Consider the following 25,752-nt stretch of genomic DNA (forward strand, 5'->3'; position numbering starts at 1 on the left):
CCAGAGGAGACTCGGGGCAGGGCTGGAAACGAGCAGGCGGGACCAGAGGAGACTCAGGGCAGGGCTGGAAACGAACAGGCGGGACCAGAGGAGACTCAGGGCAGGGCTGGAAACGAGCAGGCGGGACCAGAGGAGACTCGGGGCAGGGCTGGAAACGAGCAGTCGGGGCCAGAGGAGACTCGGGGCAGGGCTGGAAACGAGCAGGCGGGACCAGAGGAGACTCAGGGCAGGGCTGGAAACGAGCAGGCGGGACCAGAGGAGACTCGGGGCAGGGCTGGAAACGAGCAGGCGGGACCAGAGGAGACTCAGGGCAGGGCTGGAAACGAGCAGGCGGGACCAGAGGAGACTCAGGGCAGGGCTGGAAACGAGCAGTCGGGACCAGAGGAGAGTCGGGGTGGGTGAAAGGAGAGTCGGGGTGGCCAGAGGAGAGTCGGGGCGGGTGAAAGAAGAGTCGGGCGGCGACGGGGGAGTCGGGGCGGCATGCGCGGTATACGTGTGTGCGCGGTATATAAAAATTTCTGTACATAAAGTTGTGTTTTTTGCGCACTATACCTGTGTGCGCGTTATCTGTGTGAAAATACGGTACTTGAGCTCAATATGTAACCCCCCCCCCCATTGGTTTTAGTAAAATCTAGTGATAACATCCTAAAACAAGATGCTGGTGTCATGGGAAATTCTTGAAACTCCTTTCAAGACTTGCCTTTTTTTTCACAGATGTCACAGGAGCCCAAGATGGCAGTGTCCGGATGTTTGAATGGAATCGTCCACAGCAGTTGATATGCCTGCGCCAAGCTGGCAATGCCAGGGTAACCAGACTCTATTTTAACTCCCAAGGCAATAAGGTGAGGTGGATAATTTCTTCATATTCCCTGCACGCCCTTTTCCCTCCCTTTCCCCTCCCTCCTTCTATGTTCTGTTCTTTTAAGATTGTAGTTCTACCCCACTTTTCTCTGTTACAGTTTGTCTGTCATTCTAACTTTCTCCACTGTTGTATGTATTTACTAATTCCACTATTTTATTTTATTTTAAATGTACCTTATAAAATGCTCTTTTATTTATGTACACCGCCTAGAAGTCTGATTAGGTTGTATAACAAATTTTTAAATAAACTTGAAACTTAAACTTGATTGGGAAAAACCCCCACCTAACATCTTGCACCTAAATTAAGATCAGGTGTTCACTGTCCTAATTTAGATGTCATGTTGTGCTCCAAACTTCATTCCCCTGGCAAATCAGACCACACCCTTTCCCTGGATCCTGCCATCATCCTTCCAATAGTTTTCCTTACTCACAGCCATGACCCCCCCCCCCCCTCCCTTTACTAAACCTTAGTGTGGTTTTTAGTGCCAGCCGCAGCTGTAAGAGCTCTGATGCTCATAGAATTCCTGTGAGCATTGGAGCTGTTACCGCCGCAGCCAGCACTAAAAACCGTGCTACGGTTGAGTAAAAAGGGGGGTAAGTTGGGCTCACTCACAATTCTCATTTCAACTTTATTTAATACTAGCTTTATAGCCCGTTACATTAACGGGTGCTAGAATATATGTGTGTCTGTCTTTATTTCTTTCTCTCTCTGTCTCCTTAGCCGCTTTTTCCTGTCCATTCTTCCTTATTTTTACCTCCCCTGTGTCCACCACCACCCCTTCACTGCTCCCCTTATCCAGCAGTAAGCCTCCCTTCATTTTTCCCCCGTGTCCATCATCACCTCTTACTGCTCCCCCTGTCCAGCAGTAGTCCTCCTTTCATTCCCCCCCCCTGTCCATCAGCACCTCTTCCTGCTCCCCCTGTCCAGCAGTAGGCCTCCCTTCATTTTTCCCCCCCTGTCCATCAGCACCTCTTCCTGCTCCCCCTGTCCATGGGAGTTAGTACAGGGCCGGTGTCTGCCATTCTCCCCAGAGTCCTTGGCCCCCCCCCTTCCCTTCCCACGGACCTGACTACCTACCCAGCGATTCAAGCAGCGTGTGCAGCAGTCTGCACACGCTGCTTCGGGTCCTTCTACTGCCCTGGTTTACTCTGGTACGTCCCTGATGACATCATCAGAGACGCGGCAGAGCAGAAGGGGCCGAAGCAGCGTGTGAAGACTGCTGCACACGCTGCTTGAATCGCCAAGGTAGTCGTGTCCACGGGAAGGGGGGTGAGCGGAAAAGGACTCGGACTCCTGTGGTCTGTCGCGGAGGGTGGCCAGGCTCCATTTCAGCCGCAAGGAAGGCTCACTGCCCCAGCTCCTTACCCGTCCGTAGGCCGGGCCAGGCCTCCCGCGCTTTCTCAGCGGCCCGGCTCGCTCGGTTGTTTTTTTTTTTGTTTGTTTGTTTACCTGGCCACTCCGCTTCCTGCATTCGCTGCTCTCAGTCAGTGACATAATAAGTGCGCATGCGCACTTGTCTTGCCACATCCCGACAGAAAAGGGATCAGGGAACACGCGAGGCAAGTGCGCATGCGCAGCTAGCATTTTATTATTTAAGATACTGTAAATAAACAATTATCTAAGCAGTTTAGAAATCAAAATTTATTGGGGTTGAAATGGGAGGATAGAAACAGGAGGTGAGTAGGATTACATGAGAAAATTAATACAAATCTAAATAAAAATGAAAATAAATTATAATCAATTAACTGGTGAAGGACACAATAAAGTAAGAAGGGGCATGAGAAAAATCAACAGGGTAACTCTCGCTACAAAGGGGTAGAGGAAGGGGTATCATTAACATCTAGGGTCAAAGGTGAATGCAGTTGTGGATAAGGGGGCTTTAAGGATGGGTTTAAACCTTAGGAATGAAAGTTCATTTTATAAGTGAAGAGGAATATTATTCCACATGATAGGATAAACAACTAAGAACGAAGTGGTTCTTGCGGAGTGTTATTGTGTACTTCAAGATATGAAGGGACTACTAAAAGATGGTGTTGAAAGGAACGTAGATTGCGTGTTGGAGAATTAAAGGATGAGGTGGTTGAATATAAAGAGGGGACGTCCAAAGTGAAGGACTTGGAAGGTAGTAATAATATAAAAGTAATCCAGTATTGTATGGATAGTCCGTGTTCAGGCTAGAGGAGGAGGGAGACTATCGAACATTTTCGCACCATATATTAATTTAACAGCAGTATTTTGGATCGACTGTAGTCGGCCTAATTGGTATTCTGGTAGGCTATGAAGAAGGGAATTATAATAGCTGAGGCATGAAATTACAAGAGACTGGTTGGTTTGTCGAAGAGAGATCTTACAAGGCTTATTTGGGGGAACACAAAGAAGGATTTTTTATCATTGAAGAAATGTGACCTTGAAGGTAAAGCGACTGTCAAGAAGAACTCCAAAGATTTTAATCTTGTCTTTGATAAGTATGAGTACTCCAGAGATGGAGAGAACAGAGGGGGGGAGTCAGGAGGACCCATTAGGGGAAAAATAGAAAGGTGGTTTAGAGGGATTTAATTTTAGACGATGTCAAGAGAATCAATCGACAATCAAGGTTTATTGTTGTGAAATATCACAATTGTTAGTATCAAGGGAAAACAAACACTGCATATCATCTGCATAAATAAAGAAGGTGATATTCAAACTTTGAAGGAAAAAGGCTAGTGGTGAGAGGAAGCTATTGAATATAATGGGGTCCTGATGCAGAATTTTGTGGGTTTCGCAAGTAAGATAAAGGGATGAGTAGGCATTTGACCATAGTGCTTTGAACGTTCTAGCTTATAGATGAGATTGAAACCAAAGAAGGGGAGTGTCTATTATTCCTGTCTCCTCGAGACATTGGAGAAAGATGTCATGGTCGACTAAATCAAACTCGCGCCCTACCCACTACAAGCTATTGGCACAAAGTGAAAGTGCAAACAGTATAATTGTAAGGCCCACTCAAGGCACAAAAAGGTGTGCCCCTGTGCAACCCTATGTGTCTATATGTCAAGACAATGTTACAAGCACCTACTTAAGTATCTAAGCATTGTTCTATAAGTTGCTTATAAAATTTACCCCTAAAGTGATTCATCTAAGGAATGTCAGTGAGAGAAGTGTAATTTGTTTCCATGGTATATAGCCCAGTCATCTAATGAATAAGCCACTCCTTCCCCTGCAACACAGCCTCCACTTCCCCCTACCAATCCATGTAGACTGATGATGCCCTCACCATTTTCTGGCACGCATGGGCTAGTGCTGGAAGCAGTAGCATTCTGGTGCTTCTCCAGAGACTCGAGGGCCCATTATGTCTGGACATTTGTATCCTTATACATACAGATGCTCATAACATTGACAGACTAGTGCATATGTGACATACATGTCATCTATTCTACTGAATATTTATGGTGGTAATTTTTAAAAAATAAAGTCAAATTCTGGAATCTCTCGTGGCCCACCCAGAATCTCTTCGGGGCACACCGTTTGAGAGAGACTGTGATGGATCATACTGTAACTGTAGTCGAACGGCCTCTTTTACAAAGCCACGCTAGCGGCTGCCCAGCCCTGCAGCCCCGAAGTTCATAGAGATTTAAAGGGCTTCAGGGCTGCTGCTGCGCGGCTTTGTAAAAGAGGCAGTAGGATCATTTCTCCAGCTACTGAAATTATGCAGTGGCCAAACATTACTTTTAGGTCATGATTTTAAAAAAAAAAATCTTTAAGAAACTGGCTTGCAAGACCCCTAAACTCCATACTAGCCAATTTTTCAAACATCACTATATTACCTTAGATGTACATTAGCATAAAATATGCATGAAATTGTATCTGTATAATTTGTTGGAATGTATCAGATGCTTATAATGGACTGATTTCTACTTGTGAAAGAGATTTGTTGGGTCATGTCTTTGTTCCTCATTGATTCTACGGAACTATAGCCTAGATTCACTAACCTCCCGATCCGTGTCCGATCCGTGAGCGATTGGAGGCAGGCCGACTGATTCACCAACCATCTTCATGCAAATGGATTGAGTCGGGGGAGAGCCCTGACAGGAGAAGAAGCCTCCTGTCACTGCTATCAGGGCTTCAACCGGCTTTTAAAAATTATTTTCTAATCGAGCAGATATTTTGTGTGTTGTACACAAAATAACAGCCCGATTAAAAAAAAAATTAAACCTCCCCTCCCTTTCGCGACAAGGGCCCCTTCCCCCTCCCTCCCTGAACCAAAAAATAATGTGTGCCCCGCTTTTAAAATTATGGCAGGAGGGTTACCACTCCCTCCTGCCATCTCCACTATTTCCCCCACCCCCAAAAACAAATGATAGGAGGGATGCTGATGCCCTCCAGACACCCAAGGTATACCCCTTCCCGGTTTCCAGCCGGACCCACCCCCTCCCTGTACCTTTAAAAACGTTGGGAGCAGGAGGAGTGCCCAGTCCCTCCTGCTCCTTAGGCCTCCCGTAATCTTCGGGAGCAGGAGGAAGCGCAAAGGCCTTCTGCTCCTGCTGCTCTGCCAGCCATGATGCAATACCGGCCTTAGACCACGCCCCAGTGTATCATGTCATTCACAGGGAGGGGCCTAAGACCATGATTGGCTGAGGCGCCTCAGGCTCCTCCCTTGGGAGGGGCCTGGGCATCTCAGCCAATCAGGGACTTCCTTAGGGGGGAAGTATAAGGAAGTCCCTGATTGGCCAAAAACAAAAGAGGAGCCTGAGACGCCTCAGCCAATCAGGGCCTTAGGCCCCTCCCCATGCATCACTTGATGCAATACCTAAGGCTGATATTACGTCGCGGTGGCAGAGCAGCAGGAGCAGGAGGGCTTTGCACTTCCTCCTGCTCCCGAAGATAATGGGAGGCCAAAGGAGCAAGAGGGACCAGGGCAGGATTAACCAATAGGCCAAGTAGGGCCCGAAATGGTCAGGGGGGCCCAATGACGGAGGGCATCAACATTGTTTTTTCCAAATGGCGATGGGCCCCTCCAGCATCGATTGGCAAGGCGGGCCCCACCCGATCGGCAACGCAGCCCCCCGATCAACAGAAAGTAAGATAAGCAAGCAATGCGGATAACAAAGGCTAGTTGTAATTGTGCAAGCGGTGCTGCTTGCCCTAAGCTTCCCTCTGACGCAGCTCCTGGGCGCATGGTGGGGCGGGGCAGGGGGGCCTAGTGTACTTGTGTGCCTAGGGGCCCTCGACAAATTAATCCTACCCTGGGAGGGGCTGGGCATTCCTTCTGCTCCCAACGTTTTTAAAGGTACAGAGAGGGGGGTGGGATCGGCCGAGTTTGTGATGGCAGGAGGGAGTTGGCATCTCTCCTGTCATATTCCTTCGCATGCGGGGAGGGGGTGGGTGTGCAGCTGCAGCAGGCATCAGTTCCGGGGGGGGGGGTAATTTCAGTGCGGGAGGGACAGTTTTTTGGGGTTCGAGAATATATAACTGTCGGGTTATATATTCTGCTAAAAGCATTGCGAGCCCATGGTTTTAAAGGGCCAGGATAGAAGCGACTGGTCTTCAGCAGTCACTTCTTTTCTTATCGGCAAGCCCAATCGGTTTTGTATAAATTGTTTAGTGAATCACTGCCTTCCAAAATTTGCATGCCATTTCCCTCATTTGCATGCGCTGATCGGATTGGGTGCTGATCGGATTAGGAGGAAGGTTAGCGAATCAGGGCAGGGAACAATCGGGTTGCAAAGGGGGTCGCAAGCCGATCGGTACGCTTAGTGAATCTAGCCCTATGTGATTTAAACTTTGATGTGCAAGATTTTGCTAGTGATACAAAATGCTGCAGCCAGACTTTGACCAGAACTCTATTTAATGGATATATTATATCAGCTTTAAAAGTTCTCTTAGGCTTCCGCAGCTAGGCATCATGATTACTGCAGTTCTTCGGGTCTCACTGCATCTGGGTAGGTAGAACTGATGTTTCAGCCATCATGCAGACCTCACAACACGCCCTGAAGAATGCCACAGCATGATGGCCGAAACATTAGTTCTACCTACCCAGATGCAGCGAAACCTAGAAAATTGCAGCAATCAGTTTTAAAAGCTTTAAACTAGCTGCCCCTGTAGCCTTTGTTAAACGCTTGCTATTTTTTTTGTTTTGTTAAACTTCTATTTGATCACGATTTCCCTTTTTCAAACTCTTGAAATGTACGCTCCTTCCAGGATCTTTACTTGCAAGAACAGGATCGCCTGCTACAAATCGGTAAATGGTTCTTCACCAAGCTACATCAATCCCCACCTTAACCTCTATCACATAAACAAGAAATCCCGTAGAACTCAACTGTTCGCCTTCCCCTCGCTAAAACTCTGTCGCTTTAAAAGATTCATAGACAAAACCTTCGCCTACCAAGCAGCCAAACTCAACCCATGGCTGGCCCAAATGATACTCGAGGCCCCCTCCTACCTCGACTTCAGAAAATCTCTCAAAACTTACCTATTCAGCAAACAAGACCCATAACGGTCCCACCCGTTCACATTAACACTTCGCCCCCCCTTTCTCCCCCCCTGCTCTCCTCCCCCCTCATAATAGCTTCTCTCTTCCCTATCTTCAACAAGCTCCCTCCATCCTCTGTCAATCTCGGTTTTACTTGTTACATAGTTGATAATTTGTTTGTAAATCTGCTTGTAAACGTAGATCCTAATCTAACTGATGTAAACTGCCTAGAACTCGCCGGGTATGGCGGTATATAAAAATAAAATTATTATTATTATTCTTTTCCTTAATTTAGTCAGTGTATTAGTAGCTAGAAAATGGTTCTAGACAGTAGCTGCCCCTTATTTACAGACCTTATATGGGTTGCAGATGACTACTAATTTAAAAGATTTTAATTGAAACTTGGAGACTTAATCCAGAATAAGATTAAGGTCCATTGATTTTTTGGTGCATTTTATCTGAATGGTCTTAAGATTTATTGTAGTAGTTAGGTTTTAATATAGATTTTTTTTGTTGTACTGTGCATTTATTTTGTAAATGGCACAGAATATAGGGTATGTAGTCTAAGGGATCCTTTTACAAAGGCGTGGTAGCAGTTAAACGCGCAGAATGCTGCGCATTAAACCGCCTGCCGTGCTAGTACCTAACACCTCCATCGACGAGGCATTAGGATTTTAGGCTGCCGTGATGAAATGTCCGACGCGCTAACCCCCATAGCGTGCCTTGATAAAAGGAGCCCTAAAAGTTTTGCAAACATTTAAACCAACCTTTTCTCTGCCCTGACAGTGTGAGCGTGCTCAGTGCAATTTGCTCTGACCCAATTACAGATGAGATACTTATCAGAAATAGGGTAATGAGTTTCACGCTGTCAAAATGAAGCTCATATATTATGTGGCTCAGAGCAGAGCCTGGTTTAAAAGTACTCTTTAAACAGGAAAATTCATGCCATAGTTAGAAGTGATTTGCCAAATACTTATCAGTTGTACATTTTTTTTAAGCCAGGAATTTTGGTGACTCAAGCCCCCTGTTTAGTTTCCCCACTTGGGTTGTCTTCTGGCCAGATTGAAAGCCGCCTTTGATTTAAGCATCACATGACGGCCTCGAGCTGTTGGGTGCCACTGGGTCTAAGTGTTCAGCTCTAGTAGGGTGGAGCTTCCAGTAACAGGACCCTGACTATTACCATTGCGGCTTTGTTCTTGTTGCTGCCTCTGCAGATGTGATCATGCTGTAAGGGTCACGCAGTAAGGAAGACAACAGTGTCCTTCATCCATAGACGTTAGCCCATGCGATCAAGTAATATTCTGCTGTATCCCCTGGCTGTAAACAGAGAAGCAAGCTATCACGCATGGCTCTTGTATTCTTACCTTCTGCATTAGTAATCTCAAATGGAAATTCTCCAGACTTGGTTCTGGGATACTTCAGAACCAGAAGACATGGCAGTAGGGAAGAACCAGCAAAAAGTAGAAAAAGAAAACCTTGGAATGAAAAAATGACACACTATTTATTTAAAACACTTATTGCCTGCCTAGACAGTTTACAATAACAACATCCATCTAATATAATAAAACGCTAGGCCGCGCATGTGCACTCCCATCGCGTGCGTCCGTTTTCTGTGAGCTGTAGGGCACTGCAGATAGGAGTGTGCATGCGCGCGAAGCTCTCTCTCTCTCCCTCCCCCCGAGGTGGATATCGGCCGCCGCGGCTGTCGGCGGCCCGAGACAGATGTTGGCCGCCGCAGTTGCTGGCCGCCCGAAGCTCTCTCTCTCTCTCTTCCTCCCCCCCCCCCCCCCCCCCCCCCCGAGGCGGATGTCGACCGCGGCGGCCCGAGTCGGATGTCGGCCGAGGCGGCTGCTGGCCGCGGCGGCTGCGGGCCGTTAACATGAGTAGGGCATGGAGTTCAGGAGGAAAGTATGGGGGGGAGGAAAATACTGCACAGGGAAGTGGGGTGGGAGGGAAATGCTGCAACACACGGAAATGGAGGGGCAGAAAAGGGGTTGATGGACAGAGGAAGAGGTGATGAACAGGGAGGGGGACAGAAAAATGAAGGCCTACTGCTGGACAGGGGGAGCAGGAAGGAGGTGATGATGGACAGGGGGAGGTAAAACAAAAGGAGAAGGGCTTCTGCTGGATAAGGTGAGCAGTGATGGGGTGGTGGAGGACACAGGGGAGGTAAAAGGAAGGGAGAATGGACAGGGGGAGCAGGCAAGGGGTGGTAGTGGACAGCCAAGGAAAAAAAAAAAAAAAAAAGACAGACAGAAATACAGAAAGCGGCTAAGGAGAGAGAGAAAAAAATAAAGACAGACCCACACACAATATATTCTAGCACCCGTTAATGTAACAGGCTATAAGACTAGTAATCAGATAAAATAGTATATAAACAAACCATTATCAAAACAAATTACACAACAATAATAGCATAGTTTATTGTAATAAGAAATAGTAAAATAGGCCCAATAGGTAAGAGTAGAGAATGGCACAGGGACAAATTTGCTTCCGTCCCCACAGGAACTCATTTCCCATCCCATCCTGTCCCTGCTCCATTCATGCAAGCTCTGTCGCCATCTGCACAAGCCTCAAACACTTCAGAATCATGTGTTCAAGGCTTGTGCAGTTAAGACAGAGCTTACAGGAACAGGACAGGGACGATGACAAAACTCACGGGGATGGGATGGGGAAAAATTTGTCCCCATGTCATTCTCTAAGTAGGAGTTCAGAAGAAGCACTCAGTTCGGTGCTGTGTTTTGGTGCAACTGCCTACATCAGGAGTCACAACAATCTGAATGGTTCTAAACACAAGTGTTGGTTGTTGGGGTTTTTAATAATTCGGAAAGTAAATTATCAGTATAAGTGACTTTCCCTATTACATGCTCCAAAGAGTTTTAGTATACAGAAATAAAGGTTAGCCAAAAGAAAAGTAAGGTGAACCTAGAACAGCCGTGGAGGGCAATGGTAGGAAAAGAGTTGAGGTCAAAGAGAGAGAGAAAGCTTGACCTGGCATATACATGGAATTTGTATTCACATCTCCCAAAACTGGGCAAATCTCAAGCAGGCAGACTGGGTATTCATCTGTTGTCATTTACTATATATTAGTTGAGTTTTTCATTGATACAGATGCCGAGTTACCCAGTTCCAAGCTGAAAACATTTTTGCCAGTCCTGGATTTGAACTTTTATCTCAAAGGAGTGTGAGATTTGTAAGGCATGATCTTGCCCACTGAAATCAGTGCTGTAGGTCTCATAATGCACTAGGACGAGGTGGTCAGAAATTCATAACTGTCCCAAAATGTCCAGCTTGGTACTGGATAACTTGGCTTCTCTTCATTCATATTGGGCATGCCCACTGCTGCCACTACTACCTAGTAAACAGGGTTTGACTCCATCTAATATAATAATATAATATAATAAAACGGTAAGCCGCGCATGCGCACTTCCTATGCGTGCGTCCGTTTTCCGTGAGCTGTAGCACACATAGGAAGTGTGCATGCGCGGCTTACAGTCTGGCCTCACGCGAAGCAAGACAAGTGGCATGCGCGCCCTTCCCTGCTCTCCACCGCTGCCGGCCGCTAGCACCCCCTGCCCTCTCCGTCGCCTCCCGGCTCCAGCGGCGTGGGCAGCACTATAAACACGCTGCTTCGCGCCCTTCTCTGCCGATTTCCTCTGCCGCGTCTCTGATGTCATCATCGGAGACAGACGCGGCAGAGGAAATCGCCAGTAGAAGGCTGCGAAGCAGCGTGTTTAAAGTGCTGCCTACGCGGCTGGAGTCCCGAGGTTTGTCGGTGGTAGGAGGGTCAGGAGCAGGCCAGATCGACAACGGTAGTAAAAGAAGGGGGAGGGGCCGAACGGAGCAGGGAAGATAAGGGAAGAAAAGGGAAAGGGGGAGTGGGGGAAATTGCTGCTACTGCTTCTACACAGGAAAGGGGGGGATAGGAGTGGAATGCTGTTGCTTCTGCATAGGGAAGTGGGATGGAAATGCTGCTGCACAGGGAAATGGGGAAAAATGACAGACAGACAGCGGGAGGGAGGGAGACAGAAAGAAAGAAAGACACAGGGCCAGGGAGAGGGATAGAAAGACAGACAGAGAAAGGGGGCCAGAGAGAGAGTCAGCGGGAGAGGGAAAGGGGGCTGCTTTGGGGGGAGGGGTGTGCTTGGGGCAAACAGCTTTGCTCTGGGGGGGAAGACAGAAGGGGCCATGGAGAGACATTTGGGGGGGGGGGAGGTGGGTGCTGGGGGCAGACAGCTTTGCTCGGGGGGGGGGAGGGGGAGACAGAAGGATACAGACAGCGGTCAAGGAGAGAGAGATAAAGAAACACAGACAGACAGACACATCTATTCTAGCACCCGTTAATGTAACGGGCTTAAAGACTAGTTTTGAATATTTAAAATGAAATAAGTGGAACCAGCTACAGATACTGAACGGTTTCAAATCATGTGCATGTCCTTTAGAGATGGTCATGCAAAGTTGATCTGAAGTCTGGATTTGAGTCACCCTTGCGTCCAGGAGTGAAGCAAAGCTAAGAAGGCATATGATAGACAGTCAGCCATTAGAGCTCCATGCCCCAGCCAAAAAAACATGGTAGTCCTGTACTGTATGCAGCTTTTGGAAATATAAACATTCTCAAAAGATGCAGAGACTGCAATTGTGATTTTACCAGCAGGGCGATGCCATGGTCAGTCTTTATTCAAATGGCTCTTAACTCTTAGAGATAACCCGGACACCTTGGCTTGAATTGAAATTCCCATTCTCTCACTTCTTATGTGCTTGCAAAGTGTTCTGGGATAGTAAACAGCAGGTTGCTAAGGGAACGAAGAGCCTGCTTCCATGAAATCAGTGGAGGGGCAGCAGGCTGTCATGTACCGATAATGGATTGGCTGCACATGAGAGCCCTGGGCAAGAAGCACACACATCTCTTTCAAAGGCTTAGCTATCTCTGGTGATGCTATTTGTGTGTGTGTGTGTTTCAACAACTCATTTATGCTGATTTTTGAAAAAATAACTATAGTAATGTATTTTTTTTTTTACAGTGTGGTGTTGCTGATGGGGAGGGATTTTTAAGTATTTGGCAAGTGAATCAAACTGCATCCAATCCAAAGCCTTATCTGGTAAGTTGCATAAGCCTGAAACATCTACCCAGGCAATGTTTTAGGAGTAAAGTTTGTAGGTATTCTTTTTAAGGTTCAGACAGTTCAAGATTATGTGTAAACCTTGTAGATAGATGCCTTTAATGCTTGACTTTAAGGCTGACTATCTGAACCCTTTCTATCAAAACAAGTAAGGAGTTTAATAGACATCACTTCAAGCTTTATTTCAAACAGAGAAAACATCTGTTGTAATATAATTAGAAATGTGGTAAAGGATCTGAATTCAATAAGCTAAAACCACTGTCACCTTAAAAGTCCTTTGGATGAATTGCAGAGTGCTTTAGGACATTCAGTCATTTGAATTGCTGAACCAGTCAGGCCTTAGGCTTATCGGGGATGGGCCAGAAATGGGTGGGCCCGCCTCATTTCGATGAGGTGGGCCTGCCGGCCGGTAGCAAGACCCATCCATTCGGCCAACGATTAAAGGTTAGTGGTAGGGGGGGTCTGCAGGGGAGGTGTTAGCGCACGGGGGGTCTGGAGTGAGGGCCTCCTGCTGGCGATTGGAGGGGCATCCTCCGGCAGGAAGGGTTGGACACCCTCCTGACGGTGATCGTCGGGGTGGAGGGGGGACAGGCAGCTGCTATACCTATTGTGGCAGGGAGATCCCTTGCCGCAATAAGTGTTGCGGCCGCGTTAACTCTAACCCAGTTCTGTAACCGGCGTCTGTAACATGGACGTCGGTTACAGAATCGGGGTTAGTGTAGGCCCGATTCTGTATAGGACGCCCCTCCCGGGCATCCTATACAGAATCCAAGCTCCAGTGTCCATCTTAAATTAATGATATTGAAAATTCAGAAACATCCATATGTATGGGACCTTTGGTGTCTTACATTCCATCGAGATCTGAGTCACAAACCTTCTATCAATACAGGGAAGTAATGAGGTGAGAGAGATGAGCTTTAGAAGTGGGTTTTTAAAGCGGTAGGACTTGTTTATTGGTATCAGCTACCACTGGAGTTGAGAGAACGGCCTTTGCTGTATTTAAAAGGGGGTTAAAAACTGTTTATTCAGCCTGTGGTTGTCTTAACTGTCCTTATTTCCTTTTATGTTATTGTTTTGTGTGTGATTGTTGAACCATTATTAATGGAATGTTTTCATTAAAAAATTGTATAAAATGTTAGAAATTTCTTGTTTTATAAATTGCTCTCATTTTCCATGACTGAATTAACAGGATTTTAATTTCTTACGACATCTGTTATTCATTGAGCATTTATCTCGCTTATGGTATTCTGCAATTTCAGTTGTAGAATTACAGTCATATTATAAATGCACAAAACAAGCCTGACATCTAATCAACTCAAATTTCATTATAATGTAAATCATTAACCAGAAACGTTGATTTTCCAAGCCCTACACCTAACTGTTCATTATTGATGAATGGCCTCTGGCATTCATTGCATCACAGCGACTTTTGAGATACCATTTCTGCTATCTTTTTCATGTAGCTGTTCTCGGGACCAGAAGAACATAAGAACTCTGTCCCAGTGCAGTGGGAAAACTGATCCCATTACAAAGACTACACATAGGTTTCACCCATTGATTTTGAACCAGTTTTCAATGCAAAATTCCCTTTAAAATGTTCTGTGGGTCATCTCTATTGGATCCCTTCACCATAGAACATTTCATTTATGGGATTGTTTATCTATGTGGTTTTATATGTATTATAATTTGATAAATTAAAGATTATTTGTCTCAAGGTTGACATGTTCTATCCCATTCCCCACTTGTTTTTCTTTCTTCTGTGGGTAGAAAGCACGTACATTCACTTAACTCCTGCTTTTTTTGATGGAGAGAATCCTGCTGAAAAAGCATGCACAAAAACCTGAAGATGTTATCCATGTACCAGTAACGTAGGCCAACAGCCAATTTTGGGTGGACCTGAGCCTAAAGTGAATGGGCCTCTCTTTTCCTTCCTTCCTACCATCCCCTCCCCCAATCAGCCCTTGCAACATTTCTATTTTTCTTCAGGTCGCCACTATTGTTACTACCCACTGCCAGCGGCTGACCTTGAAGCCTTCCTTCTGATGCAAAATGCAAGCGCAACCAGCATGTAGGAACTGCTGCCAGTGACCTATGGCTGCTGGGTGAACAAGCCAGACCTGTTACATGTCTACGCCCCTGCCATATATATACTGTTCCCTGGCCCAGTCTCTACATAGTTCTGGGACCTCTTCATCCAGGCCAAATAGCCACATTGAAGGGAAATAGTTTTCAAATGATTTTTACCATGCAAATTGCTTTGAGAGTTAACTTCTAAAGTTGAAAATTTTAATTGATACAGGGTGACATTTTCTAACTACCAGGTGAAATTTTGAACCACACAATTTTTAGCATGTATTTTTGAGTTGCTTTTTTTTAATATGCTGAAGAAACTCCCCCCCCCCCTACCGACTTTGCATGTAGTGTGACATTTAGAAAAGACCTATTTATTAATTGGTTAATAAAATAATGTTTCCTTTTATGTAGAGTTGGCAGTGTCACACTAAAACCACTGGTGATTTTGCCTTTATTACCTCTTCAAGCCTAGTTGCCACATCTGGACAGTCCAGTGACAACAGGTAAGCTAATACATCCTGGAACTCTAAACCATTACATGAATCTTTCTCTTGAACCATCTTCATTCTCCATTCCTAATAAAGTAAAGGCAGTTCTCTGTTTACAAGAACCAAGTTATGAATGACTTATGGGAGCTATCACTTGCATTAACAGAGTAGTTGCCATTGCTTTCCCCAGTCATTTTTATCCCCTGGCTAAGGTATTAATTTACCACCCAAAAATGAATGGATGGCTAAGGTAGCTGGAGGTTAGCTACCTGACAAATTCTAGGTGGGATTCAAACTCAGCTTGTGGATAAAATAAGCAAGCTACCGATTACCCCATGATGCCTCTTGCTGTTCTTAGTAAAGATGTGCATTAGTGTCCAGGAGATCTTAATCTGATAGAATGATTATAGCATATCTAGATTTTCAGAAAGCTTTTGAGAGGCTCCTGAGAAACTTAGTGTCATGGGATAGATGGCAAAGTTCAGTTGTGGATTAGGAATTGGTTATTGGATAGAAAACAGAGGGTAGGGTTAAATGGTCATTTTTTTCAATGGAGGACAGTAAACAGTGGAGTGCCATAGGGGTCTGTACTGGGATCGGTGCTATTTAACTTATTTATAAATGATCTGGAAATTGGAACGACGAGTGAAGTGATTAAATTTGCAGATGACACTAAACTGTTCAAAGTTGATAAAACGCAAGCGGATTGTGAAAAAGTGCAGGCGGACCTTAGGAAATTGGAAGACTGGGCGTCCAAATGGCAAATGAAATTTAATGTGGACAAATGCAAAGTGATGCACATTGGGAAGAATAACCTGAATCACAGTTACCGGATGCTAGGGTCAACCTTGGGGATTAGCACCCAAGAAAAGGATCTGGGTGTCATCGTAGTCGATATGATGAAATATTCTACCCAATGTGCGGCGGTGGCCAAAAAAGCAAATAGGATGCTAGGAATTATTTTAAAAAGGATGGTTAACAAAACTAAGAAAGTTATAATGCCCCTGTATTGCTCCATGGTGCGACCTCATCTGGAGTATTGCGTTTAATTCTGGTCTCCTTATCTCAAGAAAGATATAATGGCGCTAGAAAAGGTTCAAAGAAGAACAACCAAGATGGTGAAGGGGATGGAACTCCTCTCGTACGAGGAAAGACTAAAACGGTTAGGGCTCTTCAGCTTGGAAAAGAGACGGCTGAGGAGAGATAAGATTGAAGTCTACAAAATCCTGAGCGGAAAAAAAGAATAGGTACAAGTGGATAGATTTTTCACTCCATTAAAAATTACAAAGACTAAGGGACACTCGATGAAGTTACAGGGAAATACTTTTAAAACCAATAGGAGGAAAACATTTTTCACTCAGAGAATAGTTAAAGCTCTGGAACACGTTGCCAGAGGATGTTTTAAGAGCGGATAGCGTAGCTGGTTTTAAGAAAGGTTTGGACAAGTTTCTGGAGGAAAAGTCCATAGTCTATTATTGAGAAAGACATGGGGGAAGCCACTGCTTGCCCTGTATCAGTATCATAGAATATTGCTACACCTTGGGTTTTGGCCAGGTACTAGTGACCTGGATTGGCCACCATGAGAACGGGTTACTGGTCTGACCCAGTAAGGCTATTCTTATGTTTTTATATTATTCATATATACTGATAATTTGATAGAAATATTTATTTATTAGTTAGTTAGTTTTATAGCCCATCCTCCCCAGAAGCCCAAAACGGGTTACAAGGATACGTACACAGTAGTTTTCAGGATCAATAACATACAAGCTACAGGATCGATAATGAGATGGTTTTCGATTACATACATGCTATGGGGAGACTAAAAGCACACTTGCTATAGTGAATCTACATGTTACAGGATCAATAACGAGCTACAGGAACAGTATACACATGTTACAGAAAATTGGGATAATTTCTTTTTTTTATATGACACACATGTTGAGAACACATAACATAATAACAGATTTCTATACCGCATAACCCTTAGTTCAATGAGGTTTACAAAAGATTCTGCTATGAGTGAATACAGAGATAATGCAATACGCAAGAATTCGCTAGCTACAAATTTAGAAAAAAGAAAAGTTTTCAAAAGTTTTCTGTTATGTTTATAAGATATTGATCTATGCTTTAGTAAAACAAAGGGAAAACAAACTATATAGTCTTAGAATGGTATTGCCTCTTTAAGCCTGATTCTATATGGGTCTGATTCTGTATGTGCTGCCTAAAAAATTGGCACTGACAAGTGTGGCGCTAAGCGCAATCCTATAAAAATTACGCACACTGTGTAGAATCACACTTGGCACCACCAGGCATCCCAGTTTTTAGACGCATCCTATTTACGCCAGAGTTTTCTTGGCCTAAATACCTGCACCTAAGTTGTGCACACATCAGTGCATAACTTGGGGATAAACCCTTCCCACAATCCTCCCTTACCATGCCCACTTTTACGTATGTAGATTGGACAAGGTGTATACCATTTTATGCTTTGCGCTAGAGAATGACACGGGGACAAATTTTTCCCCATCCCGTCCCCGCGAGTTTTGTTTCTGTCCATGTCCCTGCTCCATTCCAGTAAGCTCTGCCTTAACTGCACAAGTCTCAAACACTTATGATTTTAAAGTGTTTGAGGCTTGTGTAGATGAGGACGGAGCTTAGACATTGGTGGAATGAGGCATTATGACATCACAGTCTGAGCTCTAGAATGTTGCTACTTAGGATTTTAAAGTGTTTGAGGCTTGTGCACACAAGTCTCAAACACTTATGATTTTAAAGTGTTTGAGGCTTGTGTAGATGAGGACGGAGCTTAGGCATTGGTGGAATGAGGCATTATGACATCACAGTCTGAGCTCTAGAATGTTGCTACTCATGATTTTAAAGTGTTTGAGGCTTTGCAGATGAGGACGGAGCTTAGGCATTGGTGGAATGAGGCATTATGACATCACAGTCTGAGCTCTAGAATGTTGCTACTTAGGATTTTAAAGTGTTTGAGGCTTGTGCAGATGAGGACGGAGCTTAGGCATTGGTGGAATGAGGCATTATGACATCACAGTCTGAGCTCTAGAATGTTGCTACTCATGATTTTAAAGTGTTTGAGGCTTTGCAGATGAGGACGGAGCTTAGGCATTGGTGGAATGAGGCATTATGACATCACAGTCTGAGCTCTAGAATGTTGCTACTTAGGATTTTAAAGTGTTTGAGGCTTGTGCAGATGAGGACGGAGCTTAGGCATTGGTGGAATGAGGCATTATGACATCACAGTCTGAGCTCTAGAATGTTGCTACTCATGATTTTAAAGTGTTTGAGGCTTTGCAGATGAGGACGGAGCTTAGGCATTGGTGGAATGAGGCATTATGACATCACAGTCTGAGCTCTAGAATGTTGCTACTCATGATTTTAAAGTGTTTGAGGCTTTGCAGATGAGGACGGAGCTTAGGCATTGGTGGAATGAGGCATTATGACATCACAGTCTGAGCTCTAGAATGTTGCTACTCATGATTTTAAAGTGTTTGAGGCTTTGCAGATGAGGACGGAGCTTAGGCATTGGTGGAATGAGGCATTATGACATCACAGTCTGAGCTCTAGAATGTTGCTACTTAGGATTTTAAAGTGTTTGAGGCTTGTGCAGATGAGGACGGAGTTTGCAGGAATGGGGCAGGGACAGGAAAAGAACTCACCGGGTTGGGACGGGAAAATGAATTTCTGTGGGGACAGGGAAAAATTTGTTCCCATGTCATTCTCTACTATATGCCTACCAAGTTGTGTGCCTAACTTTCGGTGAACTCCAATTAATGTCAGTTATGAGTTAATTGCCTATTATCAGCGACAATCCTACTAAGTTGTGTGTGTACATTGGCTACGTGCAGCCATGTACCTACACAAGTTTAGGCATATTGTATAGAATTGGGGGGATTTTGAGTAAGATGTTAACTATGCAAGGCGCATAATCAGCCTGAAGAAAGTGTCTTCCAGTATTTTGGAGTCAGAGCCTGAGGCATGTTCCCCTCCCTCATCTGATGATATTTGTTTTTATTGGAAGAGAGTCCTAGTTTCATTCCTGGAGAAGAGGAGACTTAGAGGGGATCTGAAAGAGACTTATAAGATCATGAAGGGCATAGAGAGAATAGAGAGGGACAGATTCTTCAAACTTTCGAAAAATAAAAGAACAAGAGGACACTTGGAAAAGTTGAAAGGGGACAGATTCAAAACAAATCCTAGGAAGTTCTTTTTTACCCAACGTGTGGTGGACACCTGGAATGCTCTTCCAGAGGACGTAATTGGGCAGCTCCCAACTTGAAAGATGTGGGGGTCCCGGCCGGCTGATGGTTTGTGATGGCAGGAGGGAGTTGGCATCCCTTCTGCCATATTTGCGCTTGATGGGGGGGAGGCAGCAACAGGCGGGGAGGCCGCGTTTGGGGGTGCGCACATTTTTTGGACAGGCCTGCCTTTTATTTCTTTTTTTTTTTATGGGGCAGATATTTTGCGTGTGTAACACAGGCAAAATATCTGTGCCATGGAAAATAAATAAATAAAAAAGACAGGCAGGCCTGTCCAAAAACCGGCACGGTTACAAACAGGTCTGCAGCAGTCAGGTTTGTCAGTAGTAAAACCTGATTCAAAATAGCCAAGCAATTGTTAGTGAATCAATCGCTTGGCTATTTTGCATGGGGTTTTACTAATTTGCATGGGGGGATCGGGATCAGATTGCTACACAGGGTAGTAAATCGGGTCGGAGGGAAATCGGATTGGGAAGGGCTCGCAAACTGATCGGAACACGATTGGTTTGCTTAGTGCAGGGATGTCCAATGTCGGTCCTCGAGGGCCGCAATCCAGTCGGGTTTTCAGGATTTCCCCAATGAATATGCATAAGATCTATTAGCATACAATGAAAGCAGTGCATGCAAATAGACCTCATGTATATTCATTGGGGAAATCCTGAAAATCCGACTGGACTGCGGCCCTCGAGGACCGACATTGGACACCCCTGGCTTAGTGAATCTAGCCTTTAGCCCAGCTCTGAATCCATTTACAGTGCTATTTTGCACATTGATGCCAACACGGTGAATGTGATGAGAAGCGTGGTTTTTTTAGACATTGTGATTTTCAGTAAAGAGCAATAAGAGTAGCTGAAAAGAAAAAGTTCAGAAAAACCAAAACAACGGTGAGCGTGCTTTAAAGAATGCTCTAGAAATTAATTGCATTCATACTTGTCTTTATCCATGTAGAAATGTCTGCCTGTGGGACACTCTGGCATCACCTAATAACTGTCTTGTGCATGGTAAGTATATTCTCTGGCTCATCAGTGGGCTGTGGGGTTAACTAGGAGAAAGTACTTCTGAGGTTTCACATCTGCTTGTGAAGTACTGAGTGGGATCTGTGTATCATTTGACCATATTCTGTACAGCGTACCAGACAAAGCATCTGTGTTAAAAGCTCTTCTCCGTTGTTATGACTCTTGCTGCCAAATAGATAAATGGGGCCTCCCAAATGAGATTCCTCCGTAGTCTTATTAGAAAAAATAAGTGCCCAAAAAGGCCACCTGCAAGGCTGTTCAAAGAAAACTGAATATGGTTCAAGTGTCACCGCTTCATTGTATAAATGCATAGCTGTATGAAGTGTGGAATTCTAGTATCTATATTTCATCTTGGTCCCTTTTATTGAGCCAAGCTAATAATACAAAGATGATGAGCTAATGCATGAGCTAACCAAAGGTTTGCAGACCATGTGTGTCTCTTCTACTGATGACATTCGGTAAAAATCTTTGATTTGTATAGATTCCTTGATACAATTCGTGCATTTATGTGGCTCTTAAAAACCAGATTACTTAATCGCAAATTGTGTGCCGCAGCGAGATTTCGGGTGTGCCGAGAGGGTTTGAAGGACACATGACATATATACTGAGTGTCACTTCTGGCATCGGCACCTCTCCTCCTCCCTCACAAACCTAGTCTCGTTTTCCCTGGCCAGGGCCATGTCTGCAGATGCGATGCACGGGGCGGGCTTAAGGCCTTGATTGGCTCAGGCTCCTACTTTGAGAGGGGCCAGGGGCACCTGAGCTAATCAGGGACTTCCTTAGGGCTGAGCGTTAGGAAGTCCCTGATTGGCTATTGCTTTGACCAATCAGGGACTTCCTTCCGGCCTGGCCCACCCGCTCCCCCCCCACCTTTAAGAATCGTTGGGAGCAGGAGGGGTGATCAGTCCCTCTTGCTCCATGCCTCCTCCATCGACGAGTGTGGCCGTAGGCTGCGCCCCGATTCATTATCTGATGTGCGGGGAGGGGCCTAAGGCCCTTATTGGCTGAGGCGCCCCGGGAATGGGACTCCTCAGCCAATCATGGCCTTAGGCCCCTCCCCGCACATCAGATGATGTATCGGGGCGTGGCCTAAGGCTGCACTCATCGGCGGAAGAGGTGTGAAGCAGGAGGGACTGAGAACCCCTCCTGCTCCCAACAATATTAAGATATGGGGAGGGGGATGGGCCTAGCCCGGTCATCCTGCCGGCCTCGGAGGAGGCCTGGAGCAGGAGGGAATGAGTACCCCTCCTGCTCCCAACAATTCTTAAAGGTAGGGGGGAGCGGCTGGGCCTGTCCCGGTTGTCTGTCTTGCCAGTCTAGCGGGGCTGCGTTTTGGGGGGCATCTTGCATCCGGAGGCGCTTACCGGCAACTAACGCCACTGTAGGCGTGGCTAACGTCAGAAGTGGCATTAGGCACCATAAAGCACCTATGTAGGCGTGATTCACAACAAAGATAGGCACCAGAAATGTAGGCCTGGAAAACCCTGGCCTACATTTCCATCGCCTATCTTTCCTGGAGGAGCAATTCTTTATACAGTGCCGTCGTGTGATTGACATGTGATTTACAGCCACTGATTTCAGCACTGTATAGAGAATCTGAGCCTGTGTGTTTATATATAGTGTGAGTGTATGATCACTATTCCTTAAACTTTGAAGTGTGTATTCAAATGTAACAGGAAAATGGCTGATACACAGGACATAGTGTGTAATTTTAAGCTCATAGTTTAAATTCAGAGTCTACTATGAATTCGGCAGAATTAAGACTAGTTAAGAAATGCTGCTTCAAAAGTCTACTTTTCAAAGGGACACTCTCCACAGTGGCTAGTAGTGTGAGGTAAATAATGCATAGGAATTTCAAAATGAAATCTCCAATGGCAATTCTACATTAACCCTGACCCCAGCGCCACCCCCGCACTGGGGAGGAGGGGGACAAGTTTCTTTGGTCCTTTCTCCATGGGAATATTCCTTTTTAAAATTATTCCCTGAATATTTTAAGGCATAACAAAGAAGCCAATGTTCAGTTCCGAGATGTCATCTTTGTCAGTGATCTAGGCTGCGATTCTGGATGCTTGGAATTTAGGTCTAAGCCGTTTATCATAATATAGGATGGAGTTATTTGCATTGTTAAAGTCCCAAATATCGATTGATTAACTCTGGTATATTCAACTGTTGAGTAAAGCAGTCTGCTATTCTCCATATCCTTCTCTGATTTTCTGTTTGGTTTTCGAACCCTTTTTAAAAATCTAATATAATAAAACCCTAAGCCGCGCATGCGCACTCCCACCTGCGTGCTCCCGTTTTCCGTGCGCTGTAGGGCACTGCAGGTAGGAGTGCGCATGCGCGCAAATCTCTCTCTCTCTTCCCCCGAGGCGGATGTAGGCCGCGGTGGCTGTCGGCGGCTGCAGGACGTGGCGGGCGAGCACAGAGCATGGAGCCCGAGAAATCGGTCAGCCCGAGAAATCCCTGATCTACAGGCCGGGCCGAAGTTTAAAGTAGTGAGTGTAGGAGGAGCAGGAGAAGTTAGACTGAGGGAAAAAATGATGATGCACAGGGAAATGGAGGGAGAGGGAATGCTGCAGCTGCTGCACAGGGAAGTAGGGAAGGACATAGGAAGAGAGACAGACAGACAAAGGGGGCCAGGGAGGGAGACAGAAAGAAAGAAAAAGGGGTAGGGAGAGAAACAGAAAGAAAGACAGACATATATTCTAGCACCAGTGGGAGGAAGGGAGACAGAAAGAAAAGAAAGACACAGGGACAGGGAGAGACACAGACAGACAGACAAAGGGGGCCATGGAGAGAGACAGACAGAAAGAAAGACTGCGAGACAGAGAGAGAGAGACAGACAGACATATATTCTAGCACCCATTAATGTAACGGGCTAAAATACTAGTGCATATATATATATATATTGGGGTGTTTTTTTTCCTTTTTAGCTTTCACTTGCCATGACCATGGGGCTACAGTGCTCCAGTATGCACCCAAGCAGCAGCTGTTGATCACTGGCGGCAGAAAAGGATATATCTGTGTCTTTGATATCAGGCAACGACAAATCCTTCATACTTTCCAAGCTCATGATTCTTCAGTTAAAGCTCTAGCACTGGATCCAGCTGAAGATTACTTTGTCACAGGATCAGCAGAGGGTAACATGAAGGTGAGACAGAATGACCGTAATTGCTGGTGTTATGTACAACGCCATAACTGTGTGTCTGGTCAGTATTCTCTCTAGCTGAGCAGCTTAGACAGGTCCTAACATGGAGCTATAAACTCTCATGAATGCCTGAAGCCTGCTTTGCAACACCTGAAGGAAACACATGGCGTTATATGTGTTGTGCTTTGTTTTTATCACAGGTGTGGAGGTTGAATAGACATGGTTTAATTCATTCATTTAAGAATGAACATGCCAAGCAGTCCATATTCAGAAACCTCGGCGCCGGAGTCATACAGATTGATATAGAAAATGAGAATCGCATTTTCTCCTGCGGGGCAGATGGCACGCTGAAAATGAGAATTTTGCCCAGTGCTTTTACTATCTCTGCAGACCTCTTCAACATCTTATAGGGTCATGAATTTCAGTCCTGTTTTCACGTACAACTCGGTAATAGAGAGGTGTGGCAGTGCACCGTTTGGGGAGGGACTTGTCAGCTTCCCCCGGTGACTCCCTCAGCCGTGAGTACCATGAAGATGCTGACATGCCAGGTTGTGAATTTGATGTTTAGAGCCACTGTTCGGAGCATTTCATACACCAGATGTTAGGATGGCTATGCATGTAATACTTAAAAAAAAAAAAAATTGAAACTGAGAAACTCGGTGCAGTACTGAATGGGTTAGCACTCTTTCTACATAATCCAAACCTCCATTTTCCTGTTTGTAAGGATGCTACTGAATTTCTTAGTTTTTGCAGTATCGGGCACTGTGGAGAAAAAGTCATGAAGCAGTCGTTCATATGATCCAAGGAATGGGGGGGGGGACATCTTATCTTTCACACTAGTGTTTTATAAAGCATGGTACATACTGTTTTCTATGTTGCAGACACCTTCTTTCCATGAAAAATGGTTAAATAATTTTGTATTAGAAGCCGCTACTGGAGATCAAGCAGAACAGTAAAATTTTTACCAGGCAGCACTAATTGTGTGTCCTTTTCTGTTAACTGGTTGGGGTTTTTTTTTTTTCTTCCGTTAGTATTAAAACTGTTAGCAATTTGCACACATATATTTAAAGCTGCATTTCTTCATGATGTATTTTGCACTTTTCCACTGTTTCATATCCAAAGTTGCATCTTCCCATTAGGGACGTGAACTGTGAGTGCTAAGTGTTCATGGTGAATAGGAAGAGAGGGAGATTTTCTTTCCTTTGTCAAGTTTACTTTGAATCCATTGTTTTTTTTAGTTTGTTTCAAAATCTCACTTTATGGAATAAAGCTATGTGAAAATATACCAATAGAATATACAATGCCCCATTTTCAAAAGAATGTGGGGCTTCCTGTGGCCAGTTAGTAAATAGTTAATGAAGCTTATAATCTAAATTATTACACCATATTGTATAAACTATGCAGAGTTCAATATTGTTTGCTTATAACATAGTAGGCAATGTTACCATCAGATTTTAATATCTTTTTTTGTTGTAAACAAAATCACACACAATATTGAGACCAATGTCTGTGCATTTGAATGTTAACATGTTGTTTTCCTTCAATGTCTGTGCTGTACTATGAATTCAAATGGCATTCCACGCACCTTTCTCTGATGGCAGTTTTATGCACAAGGTGAGAAGTCTGTATATGAATGAAAATAAGTGTAATTTGTCGGAGTTTACCTTTCTAAGTTCAATAAATTCCTTTTATTTCGTGGAGTCTGGTCTCCCATGCTGTCTTTTGTATTTGGACAAATGGTTGGAATTAGAGAATTGACACGGTGACAAAATTCATCACCGTTCCCGTCCCCGCGGATAACCGCGGGAAATAATCCCATGTCATTTTTTAGTGTCTATTTCAGCCTCAGACCTTCTACACCAGCATTCTACAAAGCAAAGCTTGTGGCCATTCATACTCTGATTCTTATATGAGCCAAGGATAATGAAGCCATTGTGACATCACTGATGTGATTGGCTCTTAGGCACTGGTGGAATAATGCATTATGACATCACAATATCTGCTCTGGATACCAGAGACTGTCATTCTGTAGTGTCTGTTTCAACCTCGGTCCTTCTACACCAGCATTCTTCAACGCAAAGCTTGAGGGTCAGTGGTTGTGGCCATTCATACTCTGATTCTTATGGGAGCCAAGGATAATGAAGCCATTGTGACATCACTGATGTGATTGGCTCTTAGGCACTCACTGGTGGAATGAGGCATTATGACATCACAATATCTGCTCTGGAATGTTGCTGCTCAATCTCAGCATTCTTCAAAGCAAAGCTTGCGGGTCAGTGGTTGTGGCCATTCATACTCTGATTCTTCCCTCTCTCCTTAAAGAATG

At 44.8% G+C, this 25,752-nt stretch overlaps 1 protein-coding gene across 8 annotated transcripts in view; it reads left to right on the forward strand.

The window, feature by feature from the left end:
* The window catches only part of DMXL2 (Dmx like 2), a 250,445-nt gene extending 225,319 nt beyond the window's left edge, over window positions 1-25,126 (forward strand). For all 8 annotated transcript variants that reach the window (XM_033919789.1, XM_033919792.1, XM_033919791.1 and 5 more), the window contains 6 exons: window positions 715-842; window positions 12,329-12,406; window positions 14,912-15,003; window positions 20,211-20,263; window positions 23,212-23,429; window positions 23,627-25,126. In XM_033919789.1, the coding sequence (XP_033775680.1) occupies window positions 715-842; window positions 12,329-12,406; window positions 14,912-15,003; window positions 20,211-20,263; window positions 23,212-23,429; window positions 23,627-23,836 (779 nt within the window). In that variant the 3' untranslated portion in view covers window positions 23,837-25,126. The remainder of the gene's footprint in view (window positions 1-714; window positions 843-12,328; window positions 12,407-14,911; window positions 15,004-20,210; window positions 20,264-23,211; window positions 23,430-23,626) is intronic.
* Window positions 25,127-25,752: the final 626 nt, after the last annotated feature.

Source organism: Geotrypetes seraphini, chromosome 14 (assembly GCF_902459505.1).
Source record: "Geotrypetes seraphini chromosome 14, aGeoSer1.1, whole genome shotgun sequence".
NCBI lineage: Eukaryota > Metazoa > Chordata > Amphibia > Gymnophiona > Dermophiidae > Geotrypetes > Geotrypetes seraphini.